The 26,287-nt window shown below is 40.5% G+C and overlaps 1 protein-coding gene across 4 annotated transcripts in view; it reads right to left on the bottom strand.

Annotated features, from left to right (window-relative positions):
* Window positions 1-26,287, bottom strand: part of zfhx3 (zinc finger homeobox 3) — a 222,154-nt gene that overhangs the window by 87,494 nt on the left and 108,373 nt on the right. For all 4 annotated transcript variants that reach the window (XM_023332816.1, XM_023332819.1, XM_023332818.1 and 1 more), the window contains 2 exons: window positions 2,449-4,962; window positions 1,706-2,285 (listed from right to left, as the gene is read on the bottom strand). In XM_023332816.1, the coding sequence (XP_023188584.1) occupies window positions 1,706-2,285; window positions 2,449-4,926 (3,058 nt within the window). In that variant the 5' untranslated portion in view covers window positions 4,927-4,962. The remainder of the gene's footprint in view (window positions 1-1,705; window positions 2,286-2,448; window positions 4,963-26,287) is intronic.

Here is a 26,287-nt window from a genome sequence, read left to right as displayed (position 1 = left end):
AAAACTGCTGTTCAAAACAAATATTTAAAACACATTAAAACAATTACATAAAATAGAACACAAGCAATAAAAAGAGCATGTCAACTCACAATGGGCCAAAAAGAAATTAGGTAAGAGGTGACACTTTTGCCTTTATTTGCTGTTCTTTAATCTTTCACTGCCCAGACTGAGTATGCAGGCCTGACCTAGCCTGGCTTTACACTAAATTAATACCAGCAGCTCCTTTTTATTTATTGCTGCAAAAGGCAGGCTGTTACCTGGGCTTTTATAGCAAAGAGAGAGAGACCTTTGAGAAGTCCTCTGAAATCATTTGCAGACCCAGTCATAGCTGCTTATACTCACTAACAGATGCACCGACATGCTGACGTAGTATGCTAGTACTGTTCTGCATCTCATGTCTTCTCTTCCTTCGTGACTTCATGCTTGATACCTAGATGGATTTATTGATTTACTATAGATGTGTACCCTGCATCAGTGAATTTGGTTGTAGATCATTTGTTCAAGGTATTGACTGAAAGTTGTGCAACTATTTCCATACTACTTTTTACTATTATTATAAAAGCAGAAAGAAATGCACACTATGTCAACCAATCTGCTTTTATGTAACAATAGGTTTTTACAAATTATAGATTATCTTTTAACCAGTAGTTTTAAATAGATGTCTGCTGTAGTACTGCTTCACTCTTTAGCATAGATTATACCACAAGTTATCACTCTCCTAATCTTATTCTTTGATTCTGAAAATCATCTTCTCATATCATGATTTTAGTACAAGTGAGAATTGGGACTGATTACCGCCACAGCTTTCAGTGTTACACGCAACACTAAATATCTTCAGCAATGCAAAAAGAGAGCAACAAACAATAACTATCATCCGTTTCTGGTCTTATATACCATTAGATAATACATTATCTTAGGATTTACGTACTTGTCAAATAATATTAAAGTAGAGTAGTTTGCTCATAGATTTATTGGGGAACATTATCTAACATTCCAAAATTTTGCTCATCTGAGCTCCTATTCAGAGGAGTTTGAGTGACCTGTCAGCCTCCTTCCCTGTTTCCTAATACTATAGCTGTATGCAAAAGGTAAGATTCTAACAACTTGGATATACTTCATATAACCCCAACTTAAAAAACTGAAAGATCCATTTTAAAGGAGGATGGGGAGGGAACTAAATTAATGGAACTATTGTATCAGCTTGTGTGGAAGCAGGGGTAATGGTCAGAAATCCTGCGGGACCCAATGGTAGTAGAACACATACACTGTAGGAACAGAAAGTAATAGTTTGAAATCCACCAGGAGGAAGCAAATCTAGGATTAAAAAAATGTCCTGTGCAGGGGCAGTATATGAGGCATTAACTCACCAAGACTATGAAAGGTAGAAGAATCAATTATTTTTAGAGTCTTTGTATCACATTATACACATTTTTCTTCCAGGAAGGGCCATATGAACCAAAAAGGTTTTTATGAACGGTAGAAACACAATTAAAACATGACTAACCAACATTTACAATTATCAGTCCTGTATATCTAGCTGAAAAGGCGGGAACATATGGTCTGTATTTCTCCTGATTTTGCCAAGACGTTTGCCAAGATGTTTTCCCACAACATGTGTACAACAATCAATGGAAATAAAATTTTGCTTTGAGTGTTGGGAAACTAAGACTGTTTTTAAAATCTAGAGAGGCAAGCTGTGACTCACCGAGTGCGGGCGCCAAGGTAGCCATGCTGGGATCCAGATGAAAACTCCCCATCAGGAACTGGGCTTCCGGTCCAGCTGGATCTATCTTAAGGCCTGGTGGAAGGCTCATGTTCTGGGTCAGGTAATATTGGTAAAGCTCAGCCTCAGATGGTGAGGGCATGGCTCCTAAGCCAAGTCGCCCATGCTGCATCTGAGTCACATTTTGTTGAAGAAGCATCATGTTGTGCATGTGCTTTTCACTGGTCATGTGGATGCGTAGATTCCGAGCAACGTTGGTTTCATAGTCACAAACTTCACACCGCCAGGTAGGTTTGCTCTTCGGCTTTGTTGGCGAGGGGGCTCCACATGGCACAGACATGTGAGTGGACGACTGCGTCGGATGATGGTGTGGAGTATGATGGCTGCTGGCCTGCGTCACTGAAGGTACAGCCACCACTCCACCTGGGGTATGTCCAAAGACCTGCTCCTGTGCAGAGCCAATAGAGCCTCCATTCTGCAGTGTCTGCATGTTGTTTAAGTGCTTATCCGATTGCATGTGGATACTTAAGTTGCCCTTTGTCGTAGTGGAATAGTTACACACCTGAAGAACAAATAATATTTTCTCTTTAAGTGTAATAATGCTATAGAGACATAATTCTTGGCTAAAATTGTACATTATCTTAATTTATCCATCTAAATTAACAAAACTAAAAAGCATATGCAACTCTTAAAAAGGAGCATTAGAACTTTTTCTGTATTCTTACCTCACACCGGAAGGGCTTGTATCCACAGGTATAACTTTCACCACGAGCCAAACGAGGGTGACTCTGACCACTGCTGCAATACACACAGGAGCCTCCAGAGTCTGGGTGTTTCTCTTTCATATGGGCCTCCAATGTCTGCTGGTACTTATAATGCCAATTGCATTTGGGACACTTTAGTGTCTTGCATGAGTTGCGTGAATGCATCATGGTCATATGACCCCCTAAAGAACGTGATGACCCTAGAACGGTATCACATTTGGGACACTCTACTCCGCTTCCTCCACTCCCACCTGGGCCATGGTTCTGTGAACACTCCCCCATCCCTGTGATGTCACAAGAACCCCCTGGGAGGGAGAGGGAGTGACCATGAGATGACGGGTGGAGGTGATGATGATGGTGGTGTATATGGTGATGATGCAGAAGGGCTCCATTTTCATCCTCTCCTTCTGCTGGGCAATCATTTGGTTCTGGAGCTGTGGCACTATCTCGATTGGCACTTTCATCAGCAGCAGCAATGGTGGACAGAGGTGAGGAAGAAGTGCCAGCAGTGTCATCCTCGCTCCTTCTGACGGCAGCTGCCGCTATTGCCATGGGAACTGTTGGTCCCTGGCAGTTAAAGCTCAGAGGGAGCTCTGATGTCCTCCCTCCACCATCTGCAGCTGAAGCCTCTTCCTTGACAGAGGAGGAAATGGAAGCAAGGGCTTTGCTGTTGAGCGTGGAACTGACTGCAGAGGTGCAGGCAGAAGGCTGGAGAGTGCTACTAGGCAATAATAAAGGAGATTTGGAATTGCTTTGGTTTGAGACAGCTGGTTCCCCCACCTCACTCCCACCGCTGCTACTGTTACCACCACAGGCCACTGCAGTGCTTTCTGCCTCCACCTCATCTTCCTCTTCCCCTAACAATAGTTCATCCTCTTCTTCTGAGCCCCCCAACTGGTTGGATAGATGCACATTGCTTTCATGTCCCTCAGTTCTCATATCTTCTCCCTTGTATGCCAACTCTTTCCTCACAGGCTCCTCTATTCTCCCTCCCTGTTTGGGCAGGGCACTGGAGTCTTTGGCAGAGCCAGGAGAAGAGGTAAGAGTGGATGCTTTGGAAACACTTAGTCCACCTATAGAAAGGACTGAACCAAGTGGTGTTTGTTGCTGCTGCTGTTGTTGAAGGCCAGAGTCAGAGTCTTTGTTTAGGAGGGTCTCACTGCCCCCACTGCTATTTCCAGGCTCCAGATGAACACCACTAAATGTACCATAGAAGCTCTGTCCAGAGTTAATGGGTAGCAAGGTAGGTGGCAGAGGACTGCTCCTATTTTTTGGTTCCAGGAAGCTAATAAGGGGCTCCTTGTCCTTCCCAATGCCCTGGATGATGGCAGAGGCATGCTTGTCCCCTAACAGCTGCCGTTCATCTTCACACAGTGTCATGCGGTGATCATGGACAGCATGAGTGGCAAAGGAACGAGCATAGCCAAAGGACAACTTGCAGAGAAAACACATTAGAATGGGCTTACCCTTTCCATAAAGGGCTAGCCCATCAAATTTGGAAAAATCCACATTGTTGGGAACATCTTTGGATACGCAGGACTTCTTGGCAGACCCATCGCTGTTCAGGTAATCCTTGTTGCTTTTGTGCCGCACATCAAAGACACGAAAACTGTGCAGGACAGGGCTGAGGCCTGCCATTGATGAGGTATTGGGAAAACCTTGGTCCGAGTTACCAAACCACTTCCCAAAAGACGATGCTATGTGGAAAGTGTTGATGATCTGTGGGTAGACTGAGGATGAAACCCCAGCAGGTTCTCCCGGTTTTGCCCCACTTGTGACAGAGTTTGTAGGAAGCAGGCCAGGTACCATACTTCCACTACTTTGGATCAATTGACTGAGGCTCTCCACAATGTATGCTGAGCCATCTGGCTGGTAGACTATCTCTCCAGTCAGGTTTTCCACATCACTACTCTCCTCTTCCTCTTCCTCCTCTCCTTCTTCACTCCCACTCTCAGGTGGTCCCTGCTGTTGTGTGGGCTGATGTCGCAAAAGAGTGGGCATACCTCCTCCCCCTGAAGTTATTGGCACTCCAGGAAAGGGCTGAAGACTTGGAAAACAGCTGTCAATCTCCATTTCATCTAAGTCCTCCGATTCTTCCTCTTCACAGCTCACTCCCTCCTGCACCACTTCTTCAAGACCCTCTCTCCTGGAATGCAGCTGGCCAACGGCAGAGCTATCACGGTGAGCCTGGGGTAATGTCTGTTTTGGCTGCGGCTGCTGTGACTGTAGGTCTCTCACCCCGTCATGAGGGGCAATGGAGTTCAGGGGCTGAGAAGGGTACGACCCAGAGAGGGACAGGGCATCCAGAGAAGGGGCCTGGTTGGTGCAAGTGACCTGTGAGCTTGAGTGATCGTTCCAGGGCTGTGGTGGTTGCTGCTGTTGGGAGGAGCTGAGCCCATCCTCTGTCCCAGAAACCACGGGAGACTCACAGCTGTCCATGCTGATGCCTACATGAGGCGTTCATCGCATCTAGGCCTGCAAAGATACATATAAGAGGTTAATAAATTGTAGATATGGTACACATTTCCATGTGTACCATTTGTTTCTGTCAAAGATAGAAACAAATGTCCATATTTTAAGCAAAATTACTGTCTCAATTGAAAAAACAAACAAACAGAGAAATATAAAATCTATGCATAGAACCCGTAAAAGAAAAGAATATCAAAAGCATGGCAAATTAAACAAGAGCCAAAACTCTGAGATATAATTGGAAAGCTGACACCCTACTCATTACGCTAGATTAGGCACTTAAACACAATACCTGAGACAAGCACTAATAAGCCATCCACGATTCATCTTCCTGCCATATCACAAAAGCACCATCTTTTATCTTCACCTTCCAAACAACACCCTTAATCTTATATTCTGCAAATCCTACATCCGTTTTTAATTAACTTGCAGTCAGACTAACTTAATAGATCAAATAGATTCCTTGTGAGATAATTAGACACTGAAAAGCCACCCATCAGCACATCACACATTTACATAACTTGTAGAAAAGGTGAAAATGTGTTGTTTAAAAAATTGTTAGCAGCATTACAGTTATTACTCCAACTACAGTTGTAGTAAAAAAGGAAAAATATAAATCATGTGTATTATTGGGACAGGAATGCCTAAACTAACAGCAGCAATAAAAGGCTGGATTTTTTTTTTTGGAGCTCAAAATACATAAGATGGGTTGGGACTTCACTGCAGCTGTGTTTAGATCTTGCATCCAATAACCTCTGAGCTTAGCCTGGTTTCAAACGCTCCAGCCATCATCCGCCTCTGAAATAATAAATGGGAGCTGAGCTTTCGGGAGCTGGCCATGCCCCGAGCATCTGAGAGGCCCAACACAGGCTGCAATTTAGAGCGCAGAAGAGATAAAATGATAACACAAGATACTGCTGAGCTAATAATTTTATTAAAGGGATGCAGCCAACATTGATTAAAGGGGGCAATCGGGCTGAAGCCAATAACTCTGGGCTGCCCTTTAACCCACCAGTGCTGAATATTACATGAGTAAAGTTTCCCGGCACCAAGCTCACTGCCATGTCTCGGTTGATTAGCAAATTCAGTGCTTGCACTTGATTTATTTACTTATTTACTTAGAGATGCAAATTTCAGCTGTGATCAGAATAAAGTCTACCCCCACAGCCTAACACATTAACCACTGAGCAAGAGGAGAGATTGATAATGTCTGTCTGCCTATTCATGAATGTCTGATGAAAAGTACCCCTAGTGCAAAGTACCTCTTCAACCTATAATCTCTCCCACTACAAAAATAATGCGCAGCTATTTTAAAGATGTTAATTTGTGTTAAGGCTTTATTATTAACTGTAAGAGACCATAAACTAAACTATATTAAGCAACATAAAATATAATTCAAGTAAGACATAATAAAGGAAGGGCAGTGGAAACCAAAATAAAGAAAGAAAGTTAAAAAGAAACTAACAAATAAACGTTGGAAATGTGCATGCATTTATCAAAGGATGTACAAGTTGTGAGATTTTTAATGCTGAATGAACTAACTTTGATCTAGTTTGCATATAATTTGATGAGATATTGAAGATGGTAGACTTGCTGGCTTATTAACAAGATTGCTTTATACAACCAGACATGATTTAAAGATGGCTGCCATATTGAGTGAGGGGATACTAGCCCTACTGGTCTGTATTTATTATCTGCTCCATTAATAAGAGGCTATGAGCTCAACGGCCATTTCACACAAATGGACAGACGGCTGAGGAGTGCAAGAAGAAAAAAAAGAAAAGCCACTTCAAGCCGAGTGATTCTTCAAGCTAAAAGCAAGAGGATAAATTGTGCAAAATTAAGTGGAAAAAGGACAGAAATGAGAGCTGCCTGAAAGAAATGTCTCACGGGAAAATATTCCCACATCGAAATGTGGAATAGTTCATGCATTATTTTTATTATTTATTAACCCATTCCTTCACGTTCCAGTTGTTGCTATGACGGGGAGGTTTGCACAAACGCATGATTAGGAGTTGAGACTGCTGCTTAACAATGACCTGCTTTTGGCCTTGATAAGTGTGAACAAGCTGAGTACAGTGTGGGCTACTGTACTGAGAGTATGTAGCCCTCAGTTCCCATTACATTTCTAAGATACCACAAGCAATTAGCAGTAGTCAGGGTAACACAATGACTCTTGATCAGAGGTGAAGCTCTGAGCTAGCTTGGTGTGCCCACTGCTTACAGAAAACAGGATTGCCCTTTAAAATCAAGATGGTGTAATTCAATAACCTACAGTGGTTACAGATGAGCAATGGGATTGTCTGGAGTCGGAAAGTCGCAGATGGGCCCAACTGATATAAAACTGTTTGTCTCTTGGATGTCTGCCTGGCTCAGTGACACCTGTTTAAAGCAGGAAAAGCTTTAATCTCTGGGAGGCACTAAACAAGTACAGGAGACAGACACAGAGACGCAGTCGAAGGAGAGGGGAAGTGGAGGAGGCTGGAGTCTCTGAGTGCTGACTATGTTAATAACCACAAATCAAAATGAAGGAGGAGCCCGCTGAAGGTGACTACAACCAAGCATTATTATGGACAGATATGCAGTATCATGTCATATCCAGAAATAAAACAATTCTTTTTGCATGCTGGCAGCACAACAAGTCATTAAGCCATGGCCCCTGCAGCCTAGGTTGCATTGTAGTTCTAAATGTGGGCCCACTAAGTTCACAATAAGCAGGCTGTGTGCAGCCAAAACAAGCTTTAGTTGACAATATGAGATAATCACAAGGAAGAAAAGGCTGGATTCCTAAGCTGATCTAAAAGAGAGTGTGCCAGACAGTAGAAATCACCCTCTAGTGCCACCTTCCTTCAAAGACACTTGCCAGGATTGTTTTGCTTTCTTCTTCTCATGAAAAAAGACATTATTACACAACTTCTGAGTAATAACAGGAAAAGCTTTAATCTCTTTTAAATCAGCTTCTGATCTTATGAGCAACACCACAATTTGGATGTCATTTGGTTGTTTTAGTTAGTTAGATCTAAGTTACAGGTCTTTTCATTTGGTGTGATTTACCATGCAGGGTAAGAATTTAAGGCCAAGGAACCATTTGATTATAAGCACGGCTGATGACTTGCTTTGAAGCCTTGTTAGTGCCTCTAGAGTACCACTGTTTTCAAGGGGGTCCTGAGAGAATAAGCTCTCACACAAGCTGCAAAAATTATAGGCAGGACAGAGACTAAAACTTCTATCCGAATATACGTCAGCAATGAGAGACCTCCTGTTTGAAACAGAAAAGACAGAGCTACTTTATATGCCTCAAGGACCACTAACAATACAGCAGATCTGATTCTCAATTGTTCCTCAGTGATGTAGCTTGTCTGTGTCTAGTCTCTGAGCCATCACAGAGCCAGGCCAGCCACCGCAGGGTAAGGGGCGCTTATTGAAAAATCAATGGCGTGAACGCTAAGCAAGTTACAGGAAGATGTGGGAAGGAAGGATTCTTATTGATAAAGCAGGGGAAGGCTTTTGATGTTGCACCAGGGACATGCTCATTGATGAGGGAACTATTGTAGTCCTCGGGCAGAGAGAAGCCTGGGTTTATCTCCCAGGTTTGTTCCACTTAATCACCAATAAAGGCATGCATTCACTTTAACGTTAGCTTAGTGAATCCTTGCTTCAACACAGCACTCTAACAATGAGGGAAATGTAAACGTGTTGCACTAAGATTTATGTGTCTTGCCAAAATTATTTCCTGAATCAACTCATTAAGAAAGAAATCTTAATAGCTCGCCAGACTAATGTTTAAAAAAAAAAAGAAATAAATGCATCCATGAAATGAATAATTGCAACATTCAAATAGGATCAAATATCAAACAGGCAAATATTTTACTGAAAAAATGCCAGTCAAAAAGAGAATACCTTCCAGTATTTTACTATCACCAAGTAACTTTAAGAGTAACTTTAGTAGGCAAAAAAAATAAATAAAATTTACTAAAAATATTACAAAAAATTACTAAAATATCTTAGCAGTACTTGTTCTCTTTTTCCCCAAAATTGCAATTGTGACAACTGCTCATCTACACAGTGTTGTTAATTGTGAATTGTAAATGTTCAGCCTTTTCTTCCACTAATGCAGACATAAGGATGCTCTAACTGCAGGAGGTAAAAAGTCACCTCAGGTCGATGGCACTCAGCCTGTAAACAGGGCTTCCCGTAAAATCAATGATGTTCAGTGGGAGCTATCAGTCTGTGAAACAGAAATAGCTAGCGCTGTGTCGAGTCTGAGGCATGGAGGAACAGTCATGTGTGTTTACAGCAGAGAGTGTATGTGCAGGAGACTCTTCCCTGACACGTCTGGGAAAATTTCTCAAGTACGTCTGAATCGAGGCATGTAGTTCACCGTCACGCTTGTTGGTAGTTGTTGGTTGTCATACAAAATATGAAGTATGACAAAAATAGTTAACACAGTCTAACCAGACTAAATGTACTTCAACATCTCTCAATTTTTGTAGGAATTTGAAAAATAAATTAATTTGTTGCATAAAATCAGTGGACCTGAAGCAGAATGTGCAACATTATTTTTACCCTTTATACAACTCTATCACATTGTGCAAATCCATTCAATACTGCAAATGGAAATGGAAAAAGTTACCTAAGAGACCAAAGCAGTAAAATCAGGGCTGAACAAGGTGGTGGGATTCAGTGATAGAGACAGGTTTGAGTCAAACTGAAGAAAAGACTGATACTGCATCAGAGTTCGTCCAGTTTCCAAAGGTGTGATGGAAACAGCGCACTAGTGTAATTAGAAGTAGTTAATTAGCTGAGGGTTAATTACTGGGTTCTGCAGAGCGATGGTGAAAGACCTGGTGGGGTGGCAAAGCAAAGAGAGAAGCTGTGAACGCACAGCAGGAAGCTCCCAGGCTCCCACCAATTAGCAAACAGGGAGAGGGGGTTGCAGTGTTCTGGTGCACTTCAAGAACAAATATGAAAACCGCTCATACAGGAAAAGAAATGAAATATGAGCAGGCAAAAAGGATATACTCTTTCTTATGAATTCTTATGACTGTCTGGGGTAAAAATGTCAGTAAATCACAACAAAACTTTCCATTTTTTAACACATATATTTGAAAAAGACAGAAAAACTTACAAGGAAATTCTACAAAGGCAACTTCTTAGCACTTTTCATTCATAAAGATTGCACTGCTTTTTTTCTCCTGTGTCTCATGTGGTTTGCTTAGAAAGCTTTGTAATTTATAAGTGCATAAATTATCCTTGAAATTACAATAGTGATGTAAAATCAGAGAAGGGCTATTGGGCACAAACTAATGTTCACCCCCAGGCAACCCCATGCACAGTGCACTGGTTGACATCCACACATAGTGGGGTGGCTGTAAAATTGCAAGATAGAGTGGGAGAGATTTTCAAATACTCATCAGATTGGTTAGATACACATCCTCCATTTCGGCTCAATTTTAGACCAACAGACATGGGTGTTGAGTGATTTGAAACGGTTTGATATGGAGCTTCACATCCTTTAGCACGGACCTCTGACTTTCTCACCGAGCGGAATCAAGTAAGGCTGAGAGGAAAGTCGTGCTCTGTGCCTTTATCTTTCAGGAGCTAATCTTTAATTCTTTGGGATTCTTCTGAATTTAGAAAAGTGAAAAACTTCTAAAAACTACATGTGTACTACTGGGCTTCTGCGTGTCTGCAAATAAAAAGGAAAGAAAGATGTAAGATTAGATTAAGATACGGCGCTAGACACAAAGCCGGGAAGCCAAAGATACATGTCCAATGAAAGGTCACGGACAAGGGGAAAATGTGCTGATCAAATTCTTGGAGCCCCAGGTCCTTCATTTCTACTAATTATCAGATCTGCTGCTATTTATAAATGCGGGAAGCAGACTTTCTCTCTGGAGAGGATGGAAGTGAAATCTGCAAACTACAGTGCTTTCAGGGGCCAGTGTTTGCACTGAGTTAATTTCTTTCTTTTATATTTTGAAGTTGATACCGAGCGAGGGTTGAGGATATTGTTATAGACCGTGGACAGAATATTGTGCACAGAAGCAGCTGATCAAGTTCAAATAATCCACCATCCTATTTTCAGGAGTGGGAAACTCGTTTCAGTCACTGTTAGAAAACACAAAATTGAGAACAACCGATTAGGAACAACCATATTAACAACCATACAGGAGCACATACACACTGTTCGGCAGCGCATCAGCTTAGGCAAGGCAACCACAAACACAGTTGTTAAAATGATCAATACCATTGAAATATTAAACCTTAAGAAGCCACAATATTGATTCAGAGCCTAGTGATAAAATGGTTTATTATCACAATTGTAAGGCTTTATGTAAATGTTTTAGAGGGTCTTTCATGCTGCCCATCCGCTGTGGCTACATCTGAATTCCAGCACCACACAGACGTCTTACTGCTCTCCTTTATTGCCTTGCCACCCAAAAAAAACTTGAGACTGCGGTGAACAGGAAGACGTCATTACTATCGCCTGTACATTTATTATAAATCGATGAAACAGTTTAGCATACAGAGTACAAAACAACAAAAAGGGAAAAAGAGGGACCCTTCAAACCCCCTACCATGAACCAAGGAACAATCTCAGCCTTCTGAAATGTTTTTAAAGAATTACAAGCAGCCCTTTACATTAAACGCGAGGGTACAGAGAGAGAGAACATGGACTGTTTGTGAAAATCATGCCCCGACAGATAGAATGGGGACATGGATGACATGTCTATAATGCTAAGCGTTACTGTGCAATCTGGAAAACAAATACCTTAGTAATGAGCCAGTCCTGCACCTGGAAAAACACAGGCTTCACAGGCACCTGGAATTAGGCAAATATCCACTCATGTGGTTTCTTAAAGGGGCAGAAACAAAAGCGCAACAATTAGTTTTTTCGAACAAAGACATGCAAAGTGATCGGGAAAAAAAACGTAATTTCTGTGAGTATTCACAATATAAGTAAAATAAAATCACATATGCAGTGTGACATAAACATCAGCATTTAGCAGGCTAAGCTGGCACACACTGCAGGACTATGAGGAGTGAGTTAGATCAGACAGAAAGTCAGAGAGTTAGGGGCAGTGTTCGGTTAAGTGTGTAAACCTGAGTAGAGTGATAAGATCCCTTTTAGAAGGCATGTGAAGGCCAAATGACCAGGAAACCTGAGTAATGTGGGTGAAAGCGTTCTGCAGTGAGAGCAGCGAGGAGGGAAGTCATGCAGTGTTATGTGTGGAAAATGGAAACTCACTATCTCTTTTACGCACCTCTTACTGAGGAGCAGTGCAGTTCTAGCCACATAAGCGTGTGTGGGCATATACCATATCATGTGAGTGAGCACATATCCAGACACACGCACAGAGACACCAATGACACACATGCACATAAAGCGTGGATTAGAGTGTCCCAGTGAAACCATTCTGTGGAAATTATTTTGCTGCAGAAAAAAACATGAAAGTCTAATTCTAGAGTAGGATATCCTGGATAAATAATTAGAGGGTTGCTTTAAAGACCTTGTTCAGCTAAACCGTTCACTCTCCACTTCACATTTGCTAAAGTCATTAATGACAAAGACTTAAAAAGGAAAAGCAAAACTCTTTCTGCTACACAGATTCTTTTTTTGTAATATCAAGGCTGGTCCAAATTCCCCTCTGCCTTGAAGAGGCCCTTATCCTGGGAAAGGACTGCTCTTGTTTCAAACAATAAACCACGGTGGGAAATGTTTGCCTCTGCCTCCTTCCTCTCCTCAACTTAAAAATGTCCATCCTAGGAACGATTATTTATCTTATGTAAGAGAAATTACATATCGTGACTGCAAATGGATAAAACACACAGGAGAAATCTGATACAATGTGAACTTTGACAATGCCTGGCAAAAGTATTCATACCCTTTAAGCTTATTTGCATGTTGTCACATTACAAAGTTTTAATGGATTGTGGGTTTTTATGGACACACCATCACAAAGTAGTTCATATGTGTTGCTAGAAAATTAATATGAGATTTGCATATCTCAAATTTTTACTCATTTCTTTGCAAAATAGTTCAAGCTCAGTCAGATGGGATGGTGAAGATCTATAAAAGATCATTTTTAAGTCTCGACAAGTTTTCAACTGAATTTAGGTCTGCCTATGCAACATGATGCTGCCACTAATGTGTTTCATTGTCACCCAGGGAAATACATGTATATAGCTTTAGTTTTTTCTAGGGTAACAGGGCAATAAGGGTAATAACAATGCTGTGTAAAGAAAAAGGTTGAAAACCATGTATGACACTTTACAATCTATTATGGTCAACTAAATAAAAGCCTTAAATTCTGTGAGTATAGCATGACACACAGGTGAAAAATATATAAATGCACATATAATAGACATATGGTCTGCTAAAAGGTTATTGGATGACTAGAGCCACTGACTTCTCATAGAAAGCCATTGTTGTGTCAAACAGGAATACATTTCCTGAGTGAGTGCTCTAATTAAGCCACTTCATTGTTTATCTACTCAAAACAGCACATTATTAATACAAAATTGTTGCAGAACTTAGGAACAAAATTCTAAACAACAGCATAAACTCTGAATTGAATATTTTTTTAGATTTTTTTTTGTTTAACAGAAGATAAAAAATACATGCTGTTATTGCATAAGACATGTCTGATCTTCATACCAGTGATTTTGTAAACTCTGTACTCATAAATCAGCTTTTGATGCAATCGTCATTCTAAAAGGAGGACAGGGCTTGCCTTACAGTTTACAAGGAAGGATTCCAAGGCAAATGTTGGAAGGTAAATCAAATTCCTTCAGAGCAAAGCTGGGATGAGGAACAGTCAACAGTGGAAAGGGGAAGGAAAACAAAGGAAAAACAACTTGTTAAGTGTATAACAAGGTGGCCTGGAGGGCAATGCTGAAAGACACCTCAGCACTTGACTCTGAAGTGTGTAAGAAACATCAAACAGGATTTCTGTAGCAAAGCTGAGCACTGACAAAGCAGACCATAGTGCACAGATACCCTTGTGTAAAGAGAAGCACTGCTGCTGTCAGGAACACACAGAAAAACGTGATTAAAAGACTGCACTTTTCACTTTATTACGCCTATGTGTTCATAAACACTAAATCTGAGGCACTGGAAGAGCTGAAGCTGTTGTCAGATTTCACAACAGAAAAAGGTTACTTGTAATGAAAATGAAGGTGAGGACAGTTAATGCATTCCAGGCAAATTGCATCTCTCTCTATGGTTACAAGGTGCTTGAATCTGTGCTGCAAGCAGACATTAAGTTCTGGTGAGGATGGGCCTCACTTAAAAACTTTGGCACAAAGGCATTTTACACTCAAGCATACACACACAAAAGAAGAAGAAAAAAAAGCATTTAAAAATGACATCTCTTTTAAAGGGAGTACAACACAGTGCCAAACAAGAGCAAGGGAGAAGCAAAATCCGAAGGGAATATGTTGAGAGTTGTGGAGTGTGTTAATAAGTTCCTTTTCTTCCTCTCCTCTCCCAGCTGGGTCTGAGTGTTGTGACAGTGGCGTGGAGCTATATTTGAGAAAGACCAGCCTGCTGTCCCACCATCTCTGCTGCGCACACACTGCAGCCCTTGTTCGTCTGCTTTAATGAAAAGGCCACATGCCTCCTCTCATCCTCGAGTTGCTTACACGCCGTAACACCTGGTAGATATAAATCAGCCCTAGTGAGCTGTATTTGGGAAGTGAGGCATTAAGCATGACATAGGCTGTCAAAGTTCACATCGCACCGACCGCAACATCGGGTTGAACCGCTCCGAAACAGACCCGAGACCAGGGAGCAGGCCTACCATCAGCCTCTTATCTTGTGCCTCGCAGCTCTGCATGACATGGCTGACACATCTGGGCCCCAGCTGGGTAGCCTGCTGAACAAACTATAGCCAAACCAAGGCTAAGCTGCAGAGCACAGAAGCCCCAGTCTTCCATAGTTTTCATGGTAAAACTCTCATGTTGAAGGATCAAACGCAGCCTCCTTTTAAATTTGTATTGTTTACTGGCATTTGACTGCATGTTTTCTTGTTAGTGAGCTGTGAGGGGGTTGTGGGTGTTATTGCAGTATTTTCAAGAGGCGTACCTTCTATTTCTGAGCAAGGAGATAAAAGCATCTGAGGGTCTGAGTGTTGTGTCTATGCAGTCTGTGTGTGTCTGTGAATGGAATTTCAGTCACGTGAGCCAAGGGTCTGAGGGTCAATTGCTGCAAGAGAACCCACACATTCCTCAGAGGACAGGCACACATCTTTTTGCGCCTGGGCACTCTGAAGTTTCCGTCAACTTGAATGCATGCATGTGTGAGCAAATCAGACTAGCAGAAACCTCCCCTAACTTCTTCAGCGTACTCTCCAGAATGAGATATTTGGCACAAGAAAAGTTAATTTGTAATTTTGTTTCGGTACAAAAGGCGTAGTTTGAAAAAATAAAATACTGAGACAAGACTGAACTGAGGGACAGTACAAATGACTACATTCAAACAAACCTACAGTATTATTACACTGACTACAACCTGCAATATTATTGTTTACACTGCTGAGTAATTAGCCTGAGGATCATAGTGCTCCAGCCAGCAATAGCGGGTTTCTCATAGAGGCACAAGCAAGTATTTTACCGCACAACTGTACTACATATCGTTTCAGCCTACACTTCTGCGTATTGCACTGAATAACAGCAAAAAAAGGTTAGGAAGAAGAGAGGCACAGTGAAATGGGTCCTAGCATGGAAATTTTCTGACTAAATAGACAGGAAGAGCAGGCTAGAGACTTTCCTGTGTGTATGCACATTCACAGAGATTACAAGATGGTTCAGAGACCAAGAAGCAGAAAAACACACAGAGTAGAAAACACATTAATATCAATATACATATCAGTAAGATAAAATAATACATGACGTGTTTTCCTATCTGAGAATAAAAGAAGCCAATCTTACTAGGCATCCTGTTGACTTTGGGAGACATTTGTTTAAGGAATCAATGATATAACTGCTGTGACTTTAAAGACCATCGTGACCACTAAGACAAACAAAATCTAACACTGTGATGAGATAAGATACGCAGGGGTGTCCAAAGTTGGTCCTCGAGGGCCGGCATCCTGCATGTTTTAGTTCTCTCCCTGGTTTAACGCACCTGGATCAAATGATGGCTCGTTAGAAGGCCTAAGAAGGACATTTACATGCTGAAAAAGTTCACCAGGGAGAGAACTAAAACATGCAGGATGCCGGCCCTCGAGGATCGACTTTGGGCACCCCTCCAATACTGGAAGAAAGAGAAAGCTGTAAGATCACAAATCACAAGTGGTTATTTAGAAATAATTACTTTTTATATAATTAATATACTTTTAATTATATAGTGCATGAAAAATTTATTTATACTCCTGAAACTTTTTCACATTATGTCACATTACAGTCACAAACTTTAATGTATTGTAATAGGATTTTATGAGATAGACCAACCCAAAGTAGGGTATGAGTGAAGTGGAAAAAATATTATATTTAAAAATGTTTTACATGGTAAAAACTAGAAATGTATGGTGTGTATTTACATTCATCTCCGGTAATTCTGATAAGAAAAAAAAAATACAACTATATTACCTAATCACTAAAAATAGTCCAGTGAAATTTAATAGGTAGTGTAATTTCTGCAAAAGTGAACAAATAGAACCGTGAAGACAAGTCTAAATGATTTATCTCAATTTCTTACTCTTCTCTTTGGACATTATTTCTGAGTCTTGTTTACATTTTAAAATACTGTTGCTTTCTGATCACACAAACCATACATCATCACTATATTACTCCCACAAACTGTGAAGCTAGGTATCCCTCTATATAAGTCAGCTTTGGACATGTGACTAAAGCCAAGCCAAAAACATAATAGAGTTGGGCTGACTTCTCCACTCTTGCCATATTGGTCCTTTCAAAAATTACATGTAGGTGGCAAAAAGATGTTTAATCCCACCGTAAGTGTTTTGTGAAAGGGGTCTTAAAGGGCCTACTCAAAGTTCAGACCTTGGTCCAATTGAGAATCTGTGGCAAGAGTTGAAAATGAACATTAACAGATGTTCTGTAATCAAACTGACTGAGATTATGTTATTTTGTAAAGAACAAAGGCATACATATTATTCTTTAGACGTACAAAGCTGGTAGAGACATATCCCAAAAGCCTTACAGCTGTAATTGTTGCAAAACTATTGACTGAGAGGGGCTGAATACCAACTTCATAGACTTTTAATGTTAATAAATAACATGTTTTTGTCACATCACAAAAATGCACTACTTTGTGTTCATCCATCAAGTCTGTGGGTTATCACTTAACAAAATGCAGAAAACATTGAAGAGGAATGAGTTTGTATAAAGCACTGTAAGCTAGAGTGCTGTTAATAAGTTGTTGTTCTTCACATCAGCCAACAAAAAAAATGGGAAATGAGGAACAAGAGTGAGGATTCAGATTTTTGTACATGAGACACATGACACAAAACACCAAAATAGAAATGGGGTATAAAAATGAAAGAACAATACGGACAAAAAAAACCCCATTCATTCATGTGAGCATGAGCAAACTTGCTTGTCCACATTTTGTGCTCACCTCCTTTAACATACACACAAAATAAACATGTCAGCAAGGAGGTGAGAATTACACCAGGGCCAACTGGCTCACCCTGAAAGTTCAAGTTGAGTGCTACTACAAATTACAAACTGACAGCTATAACTGTCCCTGGAATGTGTTCCTTACAATGCATGTGCATGTTGGAGTTTGCTAAGGCAAATGCCTCCAGACAGCTGTTCTGGATGAGGTATTTACATGTCACAATTATATCTTCAACACACACACAAACAGACGCACGCAGACGTAGCCCAGTAACATAAGAACACTGTAATTTTACTCAAACTGTGCTGAACGCCAAGTCGCTTAGATCAGTCATGTCCCGCATAATAAGATTCTCTGCCCCATGTCTAAGAGACGCCCCTATTTTTGATCTGTGAGAACAGAGAATGATAGGGACAGTGTAAGACGATAGGAAGACTAATTGGTTCATAACCTGTAATTGGGGAGAAGTAATTGGAATGGACTGGCAGATGCCAGGTGCGTCTGCTTGAGGTGGGGCAGTGCTGTGCCCTTTTGCCTAGCTACAGGGGTATGTGTTTTGGGTTACATGGGACTGCACAGGGATTATTTGCAGAGGGGAGGCAATGTTTTAACGGTAAAGCATCCCCAAAAAACATATTTTAGGCGTGACATGGGCCTATTAGTTTTGCAAAAACCACATAAAAGCCAATGACCTGAAATCTGAAAACAGGACAACCACACCCAGAGTGAAAAGGAAAATACATATAGAGGGGAAAATAAGTATTAAACTTGTCAACTATGGTCCTGTTGATATGAAATTCACGCCAGCAGTTGGTAATATGAAAAGCCCTTCACACATACAAATAAATTATGAAAATAATATAAAAAACATACAAGTTTTTCTAATAATAACTAATAAGGTGGGAGAAAACCTTATATGATGTTCCCACCTCTATTTCATTTTCTTCCATTATTTCCTTATTTTATCCCAATACTCTCCACCAAATCTTAAACAGACACTTCAGCATACATTTTTATCACCAGTGGAGTCTTTCTCATTGAGAATGGCAGTCTATGGCAGTTGAATGCATTGCTTATTATTTTAATGGAAGAACAGAACTTGCTGTCCTTTGAAATCTCCCTGTGAATGGTCCAGGTCTCCTTAAATTGTTCTGATTACTTTTTTGACTCCTTTTGAAGAAACTTTGCAAGGAGCAGGTAGCTGAAGCAAATTTATGATGATATGATGTTCTATCCATTTCCAGAATAAGGCCTCAATTACTTTAAGAAGTTTAGAAATTTGTAAACCAACCCTATAAGCAGGTTTAACAGCAAGAAAGTTGAGGTTTTGAAAGAGGCCTTTGTTTTTACTGATTATGGCATTCTCCTTGTGTGATACTCTGGCAATGAGAAAACCTTTTTATTATAAGCCAAAAATTAGGGCCAGACAGACAAATATAATTTGGCACTGATAAGGAGTAGAGTTGTTTTCTAAATACTAGCAGATTTCAGCTGGTTTAAAGGCTTTAGTGCCTTTTTTTTACTTTTTCTTCATGTGCTCAATACTGATTTTATGTGTCATTCAACTTTATTACATATCTGATTGATTGAGTTTTTTGTGGATTACTTGTTACCATGTGAATTTCACGTAAATATCCATTAATAAAATATATTTACAAAGGACAAAAATTGACAAATTCACATTATTTTTCCCCACTGTACATCTAATCTACACAAAGTCTCAAGCAAATACACACATGGTGCTACAACTTCATGTTCAATGGTAATTCTGTACTATAAGAAATCTGCAGCTCAACACTTTCTCGTGGTTCATGTGGTGGGTCAATATGATCAATGTGTTCATGGTCCACCAAACCAATAACACACCTCTCCCAATCAATGTAATGGGGGCTGAGTGTTAATTGGGACAGAGTTAAAGGAAGGTGGGTGATGGAGCTCAAGTGCTTTTTGCCGAAGCATCAGAAATGCTGCGATGAAAGCTGCGTAATGTCGACAACATGACCGCTTGCTGAATTGATTGTTTAAAATCTTTTTAAGCAACAAACAGGACCAGAGAAACACGTGTGCAAATACAACCTTTGACGAAGAATGTATTTAACAGAACATCTGTTTGTCCAGGCAATCACCCTGTTATTATCAGTTATTATTGAGCAGTTGCGTAAGTGCAGTCATGTGTTCCCCTTTTTGAGGAGGTAATCAAGGCACTCTCATAAACGATACTCCCTACATTTTCTGCAATATCTAATCTTTTTGTTTAAGGTTGTATGTTCTGCGGCATTAATTATGAGCAACAGAGAGTAATCCTAAAAAAAGAGCCAAAAGCAAATATTTACTCCTTGAAAAGTACTGCAAGTAATGCAGTGAGAAAGTTCCCTTGACAATGATCTCAGTCATGCACAGAGGTTTTCACAATAGAGAAGCAAGCTTCACATCCTACTTGAAACAGGGCGTTAAGATCCACTTCAAAGACTGAGCAGATCAACTCAGCAGCAAAGCCTCCAATTTATTTGGTGGGAAGGGGGAAAATGCTAAAAATTGCGATGAGAATTAAAGTGGGAAGTTGTTCTTGTAGTTGTTCAGTGATGCATCATGCATTGTTAAAAATAAGACTGCCACAGTCAAACATTCGCACTTCCTTTCCACACCATGCACCTTTTGATGGTAATCTGGGGGAACTTCAACTGAAGAAACGAACAAATTAAACAAGAGCAACACAAGAACAGAGACAGCAAGAAAGGAGGTGGAAGGAGAGGCATTTCAGAGTCAACTGTTTACCCAGCTTACTAAGTGTATGCTTGTTTATTTCTGGTGAAAAGCTGCAGCTGACAACTAGAAAAAGCATGTAAAGCACAGGAAAAACCTGCCTGACAGATATTCTGTCTGTCAGCTAAATGGAAGTAGGAAATGATGGTAGAGGAAACAGCCTCCACTAGAGTAAAGGCTGCTTCCCCTGTGTTGCCTGTTGTCTCACCCTGTTCACGCAGGGCATGAGGTTCATCTAAATGGCATCCAGCCCAGAAAGCAGCTGCACCACACAAGGCACAGCTAAATTCCAATATCGCTGTGAAAGTTTGGAAAGCAGACAATCAATAAAAACAATTTAATTTGGACTTTTTATCATGAATATTACAATACATCTTTTACAATTCTGTGCTATAATTCAGTTTACTGTGACTTTCATTTATTTACCATAAGCTGAAAAACCAAATATTAGGTAGCAACAGATGGTTTTCCAAGAGTTATGGTACAATGTGGTAAAGATTAACACGGCTTTGCTTTGCTCTCTCCTGCTTGCTCACACAACAAGCCGAGTTGTGTCAGAAGAAGGTTTAATGTGAGAATACAAAAAAACTCCAAAAAAACAAGATATCCCCGAATGAGACCCTACCTTCGGTCCAACCTTCAAGCCTTTAAATTACCTGTGATGACACAAAGGTGGCGGGAGAGCAGTGGGCCCATTTCAACTGTTTACTGAGGCCAGTTCATGAACAGGTCAAGACCTCCCCATTAGGAAGCAGGTCAAAGCCACATAACTCTTTAGCTAAGGTGAGGGTCGGTGTTATGCTCTGTCCAGTCAGGGTCAATCCGAGGTTTCTGGCTGGTGAGGTTCATGGCAATACAATAAAGTAATCAATCTGGGTGCTGGACCCTGGTCAATAATATACTCCCAGATTGTGCAGGGTCACCACCTGTTCCCTGTCCTCTCCTTGGACTGTCCTGGCCTATTGAACTGGCAAAGGCTCAAATTGCACTGTTCCAAGGGAAACTGAAAGTCCATGACAGAAAAACCATAAATGTCAAATCCCAGTTTGTTACATGATATTTATACCAATTGGAAAAACTACATCTATCGCACAAACTAAAATGTTTATTGGTACCTAAGAGGATAGTACTTCCTCCATAATTGTGTTGAGCTTTTTTGTGACAAACACTGTCAGAATTATTTTTCCCCTCCCCTCTCTGTCCTTCTTTCTTGCCCTCTCGTGCTTGCTATGAATGGAGGTAGACAGTATCCTTGGTGACAAGTAGGATGAGGTAGTGATTAATTCTTGGCTGGCCTCCCTCTCAGCTTAAAGGCAGGTATAAGGTTTCCAACAACTCCAGCTGGCCTTTTAGATTCAGTGAAGGGCCAGAGTTTCAAGCAGGTTAACTAACATCGTCTTCTTTCCCTGTCACCTTTATCAGTCTCTCAGTGGTGCTGTTAACATCCCTTCAGCTTCCTAGGAGCTTCAACAAATTCCAGTAAAACCAATTCTTAGTTCTCTCTCTGCTTCCTGGCTGGCAGGTACTGCACTCAGTCTCAAAGACGAACATAAAACTTAAATGATGAGATGAAAAATTACATCTAACAAGCTAATGAAACAACACAGACTTGTTGCCAAACCTCTTCTCCATTGCTGACTGCTTCCTTTTCTATTCTCCCTCCTATTTTCCCTTCATCTCAACAGCATGTCATGTCATTAGGCAGTATAATCAGCATCTTATTTGCATGCATCTCCTTTATTTTATTGATTGCTACTCATTCGTTAAGATTCAGGGTATATAATTAATGACCAACCCCCTGGTGCCACACCCTGGGGACTGCTAATTCCAGTACATGCCAAAAGGATTTCAGCATAGGGTACACAAGTGGGCTTGTCACACATTGGGCACTGGGCCAGTGTCAGTCCCAGTCCCCTCCCTGCCTCTGGCTGTCCTTGGTCCCAGCCAGCTTCTTTAACAAGGAAAGCTTTCCTGGGCCACGTTAACTAAAAGGACAATTATCCAGAGAACAATGATGCTTTTCACAGGGCTGTTGTCATTAATGCAGTGGATCTGGTTACAGCAGCCTGCTCTGGCTAATTAATGAATGCTGTCTGTTGACTCTCATTGCTTCTTAATTAAGTAAGATTCATTTCAAAATGGGGTGGAAATATCTTTTTTGGAAGGAGGGTATATCTTTGACTTTGCTTCCTGTTCAGCTTTGGTTGTAAAACAAGAATGGAGGGGGGAGGCAGGTACCTCATCTTTTTGGAGATGAGAACCACAAGTCTGTATGCCACAAATTCAATCTGCAAGACAATGTCTTTTTGGAGAAGACTGACTGACAGATACATCGAATACTGTAGGAAAAGTTGCTTTCCACAAAGACAGCTGACTCTTTCTTTCCAAGTGATGACCTTTTATAAGAATGAGGTCTGTTAGTCACAAGTAGCTCAGCACTGACTGACAGCAAGACGAATACTGAATTAGGGATGTTTATGTATGCATGTATTTGTGTGACTGCAAAAAAGAAAAATATGGACTAAGTCACTGAATGGAATTTTTTGAGATCATTGATCAATATGTGCAGAGGTTAAGGTGGAATTTTCACCAATTAAATTGCATTATGTGTCGCCAAGCTAGCTTCTTTCTGCTGGCTGCAGTCCTTTAAACAAACACTTTATAAAATGCATGATTGGTATGGGGTTCCACGATATTAATACTTTGCAAATTTAATATTCAAGAAAAGTCTTTCTCAAAAAGCTGACATCGTTTGACTTCACCTGATGATGCAAATATAAACAAATGTTATTAGTCCCAGATAAGAAAGGGAGTGTTTTAAAGTAGACAGAGTGAGTTAAAAAAATCACCTAAAGACTTGTCACTTTAGACAACAACACATAGGCCTGGATGAAGTCCCCTGCAAGTTTTAAATTGTTTGTAAAGCTGAACTTTACAAACTATCAACTGGAAAGAACTTTAAAGTTGCCATCTGCTACAACGTTTATTTCACACTCTTTAATGAATATGGACCAAATTTGGCCATTTGTTCTTTAAAATCTAAATATCTGTCAAATTTAAATTGAATACTTATACAAATATTCATTAAAGCACAGCTTGATCATTATTATATTATTATTCTATTTGTAAAAACACACAAACTTACTGATTTTTTGGCATTTGGACCACCTTAAAATTAGACAAACATAAAAAACAGCATATGGAATAGTCAAAACTTTACTGAAATAATTTGCATTAAGTATGTAATTTATGAAACATTTACTCTGCTTGTGAAGACAATAAAAGAAAAGTGATTCCTTCTGTTTTTTTAACAGTATTGCTAAAATGTCATTGCATCTCATTTTGATAAAACTAGCACTATGCACAAAGTAGTTCCATGAGCTCGATGTGTCGTCACACTGATGGTGATCACAAATTGCAAGCTTCCAAGGTTGTACGTTCCTGTATTTAAAGGGTGTGTGGTAGCTTAGAGAGAACCAAATATGTAAACAGAGTCACACATGAATGCGTGAATCTGGTTTGGCAACTATATATGCCCTTACTTGCTGGGTATTATGAAGAAGGTTACAGCTGTCGATTGTGATTAAAATGTAAACAAACAAAGAGTTCGGAGAAAGGGCGAACGTGTGAGCTCGGGGGCTGATCAACTCCACACCCTCCCAAAAGCTGCTGTTCATCACATGATGCTTATAGCAACAACAAAAACATATATATATATATATATATATATATATATATATATATATATATATATATATATATATATATATATATATATATATATAGATATAGATATAGATATATATAGATATATATATGGTATATGGGAATTCCTCCTGGATGGCCTCATCCTGATCGCTCTTCCCATCAGCAGCAGTGCTGCTTCTTCCAATTAACCTGCTTTTGGTCTCTTAGCATGAAAAATGTACTGTTTTAAGTAATCCTTGTTTGTCTTCACCATAATTGATTGGGTAATCCTGGTTTAACATGCACTAAAGCCAGTGCTTAAGAAACTATTAGAAGCTTAAAGAGGCAGGATCCGTCTAAAGTTGCCTGCTAGATCTGCATTTGTGTGCCAAAAGGTTGGAGTTATTTGCTTGCCCCTTGTTTATGACCCACTTTACATCCAATGTTGTCCTCCGTTTGTTTTAATGTTCAACATGCTTCTTTATTTGCTCATATGGTCATGTGCCAAGGCTGCACCCAAGTTTATCCGCTGATCTTCATTGGTAAATCTCCTGGCCTTCTTCCATTAACCTGGTGACACAGTTCTGGAGGTGTTCAGACCAGCTTCACCCATAGCCACAGCCCAACTTCACAGATGGAGTGCCAAAAAGTCACCTTGACATAACACATGCCAAGTCACATCTGTCACAAATCAACACAAAACTATCTGCATCAAGAAAGGATATGCTAAGGTGCTGGAGCAAGAGAGAGGCAGACTTACTAAGCATGGGGTCATAATACAATCTAAGTGGCCTTAGGATCAAGCAGCAAGTGTGAACATTGGTGCGCACACATGGCAATCTGACAAGGGGAAGGCTAATTCCTGCTCCTCCTCCTGCCCTGGCTGCTGTGGTTTGTACATGACGCATTAGAAGGTAGGGAGGTCTTTCTTTTTCTCCGTGTCTCACACACACGCATCGTGGAAAGAAGAGAAGGAGAATAATCCCCACCAAGACCTCTGCCCTAATGGGGCCCACTACTGTAATTACAAGGCACAGATTTCAGATCAGGCACTTAAGTAGCCAGTGAAGAGTGCCCAGAAAACAAAAAGCTCTGTAATTATCGTCTGCCTCGTCTCTCCACAGCGCAACTGCAGTTACCTGTCACGCTGCTGTTTTGTCAAGAGTTCGTTGTTTCTTGGATTCTCCCTAATCCATAGCTGGAAGCAGCCCTGGCTGTGCGCCTGTCTGTGCAAGATGCACATTTCGACTCACGAGGGCGAGTGACGACATGGCACAAAAAGATAGCAGAAACCTGAGTCCTCAAAGCCCCACAAGTCATGAATGCATTTTTTTTACAAGAGGAGAGAGGGAAAAAAGGAGGGGGAGTGTTCAGTTTGCTTGAGACAAAAGAGCCATTGTGCAATGAAACTTTATATACATATTAGAAACTCGAAACCCTTAGACTCTGCAAGTAGGATTCTTGTAACTGTGAACGAGATAACGTTACCCACCATTCTATCGTTATGTCCACAAAAAAAGAAAGAAAAAGCTTACCCTGTTTTCTGCAAGGATCCTATTTTGTGCAATGGGTTCCTGTTTTTTTTTCTCTGTTTTTGCAGGGTCATCTAATATCAGTGATAAGAGAGCTGCGGTCTCCAGGCAGTTTTGTGGCCCATTAAGTAACACATTCCCCAGGAGGAGCAGGGCAGGAGGCACAACTTGTCGACAGAGATTTGGACTCTGCATTCTCTTAGCTTGCAGTCACCATCTGCCCAGCCTCTCAGGTGTAACACAAGGAATTTTATGCCCATTCCTATATTTGCTTGACCTGCTTCAAGCTGGAATGCATTCTGTGCATACTTTCAACACAACTTAACCTGATAAGAATGTTTGTTTTTTTTTCCTTTATCCATTTCAACTTAGGACACTGCTCCTTTTTTACCTGTAAAAGTTTAGAAAAAGAATAACCTATTGTAAGATGATTTATTTTTTCCTTCTGAATAAATGTGATTATATACAAGATCAGTTACTACAGTTGATCCATAGTTAAGGAATTGTGCTGTGCCTTTAAGAGGAGCCGTTTCTTTCTTCTTCGTTGGTTTTTTTTTAGGTGTGCCCGAGACGGGTTCTGTTCTGTTAAAATGGAGGTTCAATAAAAGTCTGGACCGCTACGCTATTCCCTCTCGGTGTTCTGCTCTTTCTCCACCCACGACCTCTTATTCTACGATAACACCGATTCAATTCACATCGTAGTGTTACACTATCAACATGTATTTATTTTTTTCACTAAAAGCCAGAGCCTGTTATGGAA

Source organism: Xiphophorus maculatus, chromosome 4 (genome assembly GCF_002775205.1).
Source record: "Xiphophorus maculatus strain JP 163 A chromosome 4, X_maculatus-5.0-male, whole genome shotgun sequence".
Lineage (NCBI taxonomy): Eukaryota > Metazoa > Chordata > Actinopteri > Cyprinodontiformes > Poeciliidae > Xiphophorus > Xiphophorus maculatus.
This window is presented reverse-complemented; position numbering and strand designations above follow the sequence as displayed.